This window comes from Morone saxatilis, unplaced genomic scaffold, assembly GCF_004916995.1.
Source record: "Morone saxatilis isolate NCDOM2014 unplaced genomic scaffold, NCSU_SB_2.0 Contig11, whole genome shotgun sequence".
NCBI classification, from domain to species: domain Eukaryota; kingdom Metazoa; phylum Chordata; class Actinopteri; family Moronidae; genus Morone; species Morone saxatilis.
In genome coordinates, this window is record NW_023339663.1 from 30,600,191 (window position 1) to 30,609,434 (window position 9,244).

Genomic DNA, 9,244 nt, shown 5'->3' on the forward strand with positions numbered 1-9,244 from the left:
AGACACACACGCATACAACTCAAATTCAAACATGTAATCAGAGAAAGAAAGACAAATATAAATAGACATTCAGTATACTGTACATTACAGTATAATGCCATCCTGCATATTTGCCCTCAATAACGGTGCGTGCCACCAGCATGAATAATGGACGATAACGTTGTGCTCCTCACTATTCAATGAATAATATATACATATCCATTTCTGCCTCCCTCTTTCTCTCCAACTCTTTGTATGTCCATTTCTTAGAGATCCCAAGGAGGGAGATGACCCATCTGATTAAATGAATGAAAGGACAGAGTAAAGGAACAACAAAAGAAGAGCAAGAGGCAAAGAAGGAGAGAAACACATCCAACAGAGAACAAAAAGGAAACAGGAGGAGGAGAGTGGGAAATGTGGGGAGCTCCATGAAGACTGAGAGAGAATAGGTATAAACAATAAGCATTATAGGGAGGAAAAAAAGTCTTGAAAGAGACGGACAGGGCCGAAAGTAAAAGAGGGGAAGCCACAGAGGGCGAAGAAGCTCGGAGCTTAGGAAAAGTAGGAAGGCAAAGCGAAGGACTGGTTGAGGGAGGGAAGAAACATCTGGATGGTCTCCACAGGGACAGCCAGCAGGTTACCGCCCCTTCGAAGATGGCCTCCAACTTCAATGACATCGTCAAGCAAGGCTACGTACGCATGCGGAGCCGCAAGCTGGGGGTGAGTGTGTAAGTGTGTGTGCGTGTCTCTACATTCATGTTTTATCACACCCATCGCAGAAGGCAATTCTTGGCTTTACGCTGTAAAACTGAGATTGTTTTTTAAGTTTCCACCAACTGGGTAAGTTAACTAGTGTAATACATGTACTGTTGATATATCCATATGTGCATAACTTTATACATATATTGAGGAACCCCTTGAAAACATTGTTGGTACATCTCAAGGTGTTATTCCTAATAAACAATTCCCAATACAGTGTCATACATTTGCACATTTAATGAGCTATTCATGAATATCTACTTCTACAGTGTGACCAAGGTGTTTGATATGTCAAATAGTGTGTAATTCTTTGTAGATGGGTGAATGGACTTTTCATTTTGACAACTGTAACTTAGAGCATGACCCATATATCAGTCGGCCAATATTATCCAAATAACAAAAAGACTCTCACTTTGTATTGATCCACAATATGTTTTTTGTAATTTGGGTGAATCAACCCTTTGAGGAAAGATGATTATATATGCTGAATACAGCATATCAGCCCACTAGAATCGGGACAGTAGATTTATATTAGAAGCAGGCAGATTTGAGTGTTAGTCACATTCAGATGTTGAAGGCTGTGGAATTCAACTTTGCATGACTCATATTATGGAGACAAACACAAATCAGTTTGAGCCAGGTTCTGTTCACCAGCTCACATCTATTGCTGCTCACAAGTGAATGCTGCTGAAGCTGAAATTCCCATTTCAGCATGAAGTCAGGGCTTAGGATATTACCAAAGTTTTAGCTCAGTGAATGGCTTATGTATAGGAAAGATGTGGCCTGTGGGAAATAATGCTTGCTTTGTAGTGCTTGAAAGAGAGAATATATGTGTGTGTTTTTATGTTTGCTTTTACTTCCAAAAGGTCCAAACCTTATCACTGGTCTTAACTATTCATCTAGCACCATCATAGGGTCAATATTAGGATTTGTCCAGCACTTTGTAAATAAATACCTGAAAAACTAACATTCAAATATCAGGGTAAAAACTACTTGACTTCTTTGTGTCATTGGTTTAAAAATGGAAATCGGAAAATTACTTATTGTGAATTCTTGAATTTTCTGTCATTTGTGAGAGTTCCTGACTAAAACTTGAAGAGCTGAGACAGCAGGAGAAATGTCTCCTCCAACTCTGCTTTGAGGCAACACAGCCAACCACTGCCAGGATCCTTGTTCTTCAAGTGATAGAGTCCTTGGTTGTGCTGAATCCCTGTGCTTTGTGTTAAAGAAGCAGCGCTTTGATTTAACAAGGTCACATAGCAGAGTCAATGCTGATTATTTCCCAGCTGAGGTCTTGTGAAGGCAGAGTTCTACTTTCTGAATTCTATACTCTGTCTCCTTATACTGTGTGTCCTCTCCAGCCCTGGCTTTCGATCAGCTGTAGAAACTGTGATGCAATTCATTTTTTCTGTCTTCTATCATGAAGTTGTGGGTTGGAGGTCTAAGGATCTGTCATCCAAGGAAATACAAATGAAGGGAAAATGTGAGCAAGAAGATTTTTTTTAAATTTTAGTCAAGTTTAATTGTCTGCTCTAATTTTTGACTCCATGTCCTATCTTGAACAATGCATAGTGTATCATACTTTTCATTTATAGTTTTATATCTTCTATTATATTTCGTATTTTTTAATATTTTTATTTATATATTTTATTTTATGCTTTTGTTCTCCTACTAATACTTTGCCCTATTGCTGCTGTGTCAACCTGATTTTGTCAACCTGAATTTCTCCTAAGGGGGATAAATAAAGGAATATCTTATCTTATCTTATCTTATCTTATCATATCTTATCTTATGGTTTGCCTGTGGATTTGCCTGACCAGCATCATTCTTATTTTAGAATAATTCACAAAAAATGTTATACACTCGTTTGTATTTACAGTACATTTGAGCCAGTAGCTAAATTAACTGGACCTTTTACCATTTCTCTCTTTCTCTGTGACTGTCTCTCTCTCTTTGGGAATCTTTTGGTGCTATGTTTTGAACACCAACTGCTCTAGATTGTCCCCGACCCCTCTTTCTCATACTGCCCCAGTCGTTTCATTGCTCTGTGTCTTCTTTTTCCTTTTCTGCCTCATTATCTGTATCCTTCCCCTGCATTCTTTCTGTGTCATCTATCTTTCTCTCGTTTTTGCCCTTTTTCATTTGCTGTCTTAATCTATCTTCTCCCTGTGACAGTTTGGTCAGCAGATGTTGTGATGTGTAGTGTGAAGCATGGATAGTTTGACTTCAGTGGAACGTTGCTGGTGTGCTTTGGATATGAAAGCTCTTTACTGGTTTTACAGTCGCAAAGTATTGAATAATAGTCATTAAAAAAGATGGTAACTCCTGATGTTTCTTTGTGTATTCAGTAGTCAGTAACAGAGATTTTTGATTTATTGAAACAAACTGGTTATGATGTTCTGTTTTTTTCTTGTGTAATGTGGGTAATGTAATTTGGTATACATCATAATTATTTGCAGTCAAGTGGGTGAAAACAGCTAATATTAGCCTCTTACCTGCAATTCTGAGTATCAGGAATTTTGGATAACTATGGTATCTCACACAAAACCTTTGAAGGCCACCATTACTATCCATCCATCTGTCCATTGTCCACTTATACGCCCCTCTTCTTAGTTACCTCCTAAAGCTCCTCTTGGGCCATCCCAAGGCATTTGTAGGACTCCAGTGTCTGCCTTGGGGTCTCCTCTCAGTTGAACATGGCTTTAATTTTGGAGCTGATCCCCTTTTAACACAAAGCAGCAACTGTTCTACACCAGACTTTTGGATGTCCAAGCTCTTTACCCTGTCCCTATATAGGTGAGTCCAGACACATTAAGAAGGAGACTCATTTTCTCTGCTTGTATCAGCGATATCATTCTTTCGGTCACTGCCCAAAGCTCATGACCATAGGTGAGAGTTGGAATGTAGATGGACTGGTAAACTGAGAAGCTCAACGGCCCTCATCTCAGCTCCTTCTTCATCACAATAGTCCGACACCCACATTACAGCCAATGCTACACTGAACTGCCACAATTAATAGTTACAGCTAATATCAACAGTAATACAATTGAAAAGGATCTTTATACCATTTGTACTGTTATACTTAACAAAATACTATGAATACATAACATCATATGGGGGTTAAAAGGCTAGCAATCTTGGAATAACCATCCCAAGCATTGAACAACTGTTTTCCTGTTTTTCCCATTCTGCCATCATGGCCTGAATGCAGCATTTGACACATTATGACATGATAGCTGTTATCACAACGTGTTAACAAGCCATTGCTTATTTAGGCATCCAGCAGACACAGAGCAACATTTTTATTCATTCAGAGTTGTGTTTGAGTTCATCTGACGAATTTAAGACCAATATTGACTCTTCAACTTGTGAGAGAAACATCTGGCTCTTTAGCTACTAAATGCTCCACTATGTTCACCAGCTAGTCTCTGTGTCAGTCTGCTGTGTGGTGCTGTATAGGTAGTCTACAGTGGTTTTATCTAGTCTTGCAATACCAGGCAATCGCAGATCTCAGTGCCTGCCAATCATCTGCAAAGTAGTTGCTTGAATGGTGGTGGGAATAGCCGCCAGCAAACATATGTTGCTTAAAGGACATGCCATACTAAAAACAATGCTCTCTCTCCTTTCCCCTCCATAGCAAATCATTTTGTAATTTGGGAAGAGCTTTTTGAAACATCGAAAATGGATGTGCAACGTTATATGGTACAAAAGTATTTACAAGCACATGACTTCTGCACATCACTGCTATGTCACCACCCTAAAGACTTTGGATTGGTTCTGCAATGCAGTTTTTTTTTAAATTCTCTAATTGTTTCCACCAAAGCTGGGAGGGTCTATTGAGCGAAAAACAGCTGCCTGCTAGCACTGGAAATTGATGAGAGAGGTGAGAGTGAATGAATGAGAACAGTTACCAAACATCAAAACAATAAGCTGAAAGATGTTGAAATGCTCTCTAGAACTGAGGGGAACTACAGCATTAGTGCAGCTTTAAGTTGGAAAAAAGTCAGGTTTTGCTAGCTTTTGTTTTTGAATTCATGATAAACTCAAGTTTAGGATAGCGTTGACAAAGTTTTAATACGCCTCAGAGTTGTCCTAGTGAAACTCTTGGATACCCTGGAGGGCAAGCAATTTTAGTCAGTGAGTTAACAAAGTGAAAACCCAGGAGAGAGACAGGGGTAGGAGGAGGGCATGATTACAAAGAGAGGTAAAAAAGAGGGTTATCTGAGTTAGTCTCTGCATCCTTAGGGCAGAGAGGACTTGCACAGCTGAGGTCCTCCTTAAGGCTGGGTAGATAGACTGCCAGAGTCATGCTTAATTTATCTCAACAGGAATAACAAAGCCAAAGGAAAAAGCCCCAGACATGCAAAGTCCCAGCGCACACTGACTACTAACCTTGGGTGCACTAATGTCCCTGTACAACCCTAATGTTTCCACGCAACAGTCTGTTTTTTGTTTGCTGCTTTAGTATTACCACAGTCCTCTAAGTATAATGAACTATTGAGATTGATATTGATCAGCCTCTGGGCATGGAACATGGTTTCAAACCCCCACACCCTCCTTAACAACCTCCCGCTGATTAAGCATGCAGTCAATGCATTGGGATGGTTAAAAGGCACCAAGCCTAAAAGCACATGTGAGATGATGTCCTCTGCCCATATGCTCAGATGTGCCTATTGGGTATGAGGAAACAAATGCTTATGTAGTTTTTTCTCCCACATTCTGCAAGTAAAATACATTTTCCATCCTTCAGATGCACCCACACACTGAAACAATGGATGCATTCCAAGCTTTGAGATTAGTAAGCTAAACACTCCTTAGACTATTTGAATATGGAGAGACCTGTACTTAATACACAACACCAGCATTCAAGTAGCTCATGGACATCCTTTACAGTAAAAGCACATTGTGGAGAGACCCTGAATAATGCATCTATTCACCAAGCAAACAAAATGGTAAACTATATTTTATGCTCCCAATGCTTATTAGAATATCTTTTAGATGCTCCTTGGCAGATATGTGTTACTATTAATCAAAACTATTAAATTATATATATATATAAATTATTCACATAGATTAATAGATAAGGAAACTCCTACCTCGGGACCCTGGGGTCCTGGAAGAGTCTAAAAGTTGGAACTTAGAGATGACACATGCGTAGGTGAGTGTTAAGCTAACATGCAGGATATATCACTTCAGACATCTGCTCTGATCTCTGTTCATCCATGTGGATATCTGTAATAAATTCTACAATCATGCCAAGAAAGCATGCTGGAGAGTATTTCCATTAAAATAATTTAAGCTGTCTGCAAATTAACAGAATAAGTGGATAGGATTTAAGGCCTGCAGAGGCAGCTTTGGTCGCTTTAGGAGGAGAAACTAACTTGACTGCGCCAGCTTGTGTGGATTAGCATAAAGTGGGTATGTCTGCAAAAGGGAGACTAGTGGGTACTCGTAGAACCCATTTTCATATATCTTGAGGTCAGAGATCAAGGGACCTCTTTGAAAATGACCATGGCATATTTTTTGGAGCATTATTTAGCCCCCTTCCCTACAAGCTAGCATCACATGGTTGGGATAGGTGCCATAGGTTTTGTAGTTTCATATGATACCACTATCTTCACTCCCGCAAAAATTAAACCCGCTACAGCCTCTCAAAGACAGTGTCAGCCATGGACATGTTCATCAGCTGAAGAGGTTACCATAACACCTGAAAATGGGAGGACAAAAAGTCTCTTTGTATCCCCTGGGTTGGACACAAGTGCATAGCTTAAAGCCTGGCAAGATGAATCTCATGAGTTCAACTCCAGCTTCCTCAGGTTAAGGGGATACAGTATATACAGCTTTCTTGCTGATTGTCTCCACAGTTTGGATGGATCATGTTGAAGCTCAAACTGAGTTAGCACTAGTTTGTTACAGTGATAGAGAAGGTCTTCAGGGTGTTAATCTCTCTGGTCCAGATCTAATGATCACATAACACACATGTGATAATAAATAAGTGCTCTCAATTTTCCTTAAATTATATTCTGTATCCCTATATCCATATTGTCATCAACTGTGTGATCTTCTATGGTGCGAAGCAAGTAAAGAATATGAAGGCCACTTGTTTAAGGAAATATCATTTCATGGGGAATTTTACAAATTTTCTTTCACATGGGAAGTCAGAAAGACTTGCATAACATGAAGAAAACTGAACCTACCAAAATTCTGCATGTCTGTATTCAGACTCCAGACTTACCTGAGGACTTTTTATGGAGGACTGTAATGTAGAAGCAGTAATTTAAGTTATATTAAGTAAATATGATGAACTTTTCAACAAGGAGTTTCTTATTAACAGATCCAGCAGACATGGAGAAACATTAGCTTTCATTTGGAGGTATAAGCCAAATATTTACTCTCCATTTTAATTTTTTTCTTTGGTCTTTTATTGCCTTTTAATTGATAGTGACAGCTAAAGATAGACAGGACAGGGGGTAGAGAGAGGGGATGACACGCAGCAAAGGGCCACAGGTCAGATTTAAACCCTGGGCTGCTGCAGCAAGGACACGGTACATGGTCGCCAGCTCTACCAGGTGAGCTAACCGGGCGCCCTTTTAACTCTTTTTTAAACGTCACTATCTCCTGCGGGAAATGTCTGCTTCTCTAGCTGCTAAATGCTCCACAATGTTCACCAGCGAGTCGCTAAATGAGTCTTTCTTTATAGAGGCTTTTGACTAAAAATAGCTAAACAATGAGCTGAAAGATGCTAAAACACCTCAGAAAGCTGAGAGGAACTACCGAGTTGGGTTATCATTTTCATTGGGCCACATTACACATAGACTTTGATCAATTTTTAATATGAAAGTGTTGATTAGTGTAGCTTTAATATTAAGCTCAGTATTAATTATCAAATCCAAACATTTAGCTTATATACACTGATATATCTATAAATAAAAAGATCCACGAGTTTGTATCGGTTTCTCACACTCACCCTGCCATCCAGTTTTTAGTTCAAAGAACCTGTAAATGTGCTTTATATGCCTTGAAGGTGTCATTATATAAGCAGCCTTCCGAGACTAATATGTTACCCTGCTCTATAGAGCCTGAGCTCCCTGATCTGGCATTCAGCTTCACCTCTCCTCCCAGCAGCGCTTTGGCTGCAGGCGCTTTGACCTCCCTGCTCCTCCACAATATCCTCCTCTGCTCCCGCTGAGCACGCTGCTACTGCTTCTCCTCATCTGATGCTCCTTTTGTCTGTTTTTAGAGCCAGTGCCTTGGTTATCAAGAGCCACTCAGCCTGGACAGATGTGGCTGTACTGCATTATTGTACAGTAGCATCTTCCTGGTTTAATGTTTTTTTTAAGCAAATTATGAAGAGAAATGCTAGTTTGAGCACACAGCTTGACGTGTCAAATAGTTACAATGAAGTTGGGATTTTAAATAAGCAGTATCATGCACCAGTTGTACCATGTTGTTTATATTTTCTGCCTTCATACACAAACATGAAACCTGTCATGTTTCCTCCCTCATGCATAGTGTTCATGTGCACTGTACTGTATTTCTGACATTTTCCAAAAGGTACCTGAAGGTTGCAAAATGTTAATGTGATAGGTCAAATAGGATCTGACATTTCCATCAGGCCTCTAAAGGCAGCATGATGTTCATTTGCTATGCTGATAGTTTATGTACTGTTCAGCAAATTAAAGTTTCCGTGGGAAAAGATGGAATCAAGAGATATAATGAAGTTACAGACAGACACACGGCAAGCTAACCATCGACCAGCACATCACAAATCATTATAACACACAGACACTAGTTTGGTCCCAGGTTCATTTGTTCACCTACTTTCTTTTAACAACCTCCAGCCTGTACATGTTGCACTTCTGGCTGCTAAATTAAACTTACTGTGAAAAGTTTTTCATAGGGGGTATTCTGTTTACGGGCTACATCTACATGCAAGTACATACAGCTCTGGAAAAAATTAAGACACCACTTCAAATTTCTCTACATGTATGGCAGCCATTCCATTCCAGTGTCTGTTGAATTCCAACACAAGCACACCTCATTCTACTTAATGAGGTACTGATGGTGATCACCTGAACCAAATCTTATTTAACAAGAAAAAGTATAAAAACCACTGCTGTGGTCATCACTATCCTCAGTGATCTTCACAAAAACAATGCTAGTAATATCTCAAAAGTAACTGGAATCAAAAGATAACTATTGACCATGGCAAAAGAGTTGAAAAGAAATGTTTTGAGTGAGGGAACAAATGGTTAAATTCTGGCTTTACTGGCAGAGGTATACAGAATCAGAATCAGAATCAGAATCACTTTTATTGGCCAGGTATGTGTGCACATACAAGGAATTTGACTTGGGTTTTACGTTGCTCTCAATGTACAAACATATATTAACAGTTTAAACAAACAGAACAAGTTCAACAAAAAATGGTAAATGGTAAAATGGACCTGTACTTATATAGTACCTTTCTAGTCTTCCGACCACTCAAAGCGCTTTTACACTACGTGCC

At 39.4% G+C, this 9,244-nt stretch overlaps 1 protein-coding gene across 1 annotated transcript in view; it reads left to right on the forward strand.

Annotated features, from left to right (window-relative positions):
- The first annotated feature begins 325 nt into the window (after nucleotides 1-325).
- Nucleotides 326-9,244, forward strand: part of LOC118320780 (docking protein 4) — a 19,507-nt gene continuing 10,588 nt past the window's right edge. The window contains exon 1 of the mRNA XM_035651868.1: nucleotides 326-699. Within this exon, the coding sequence (XP_035507761.1) occupies nucleotides 634-699 (66 nt within the window). The 5' untranslated portion in view covers nucleotides 326-633. The remainder of the gene's footprint in view (nucleotides 700-9,244) is intronic.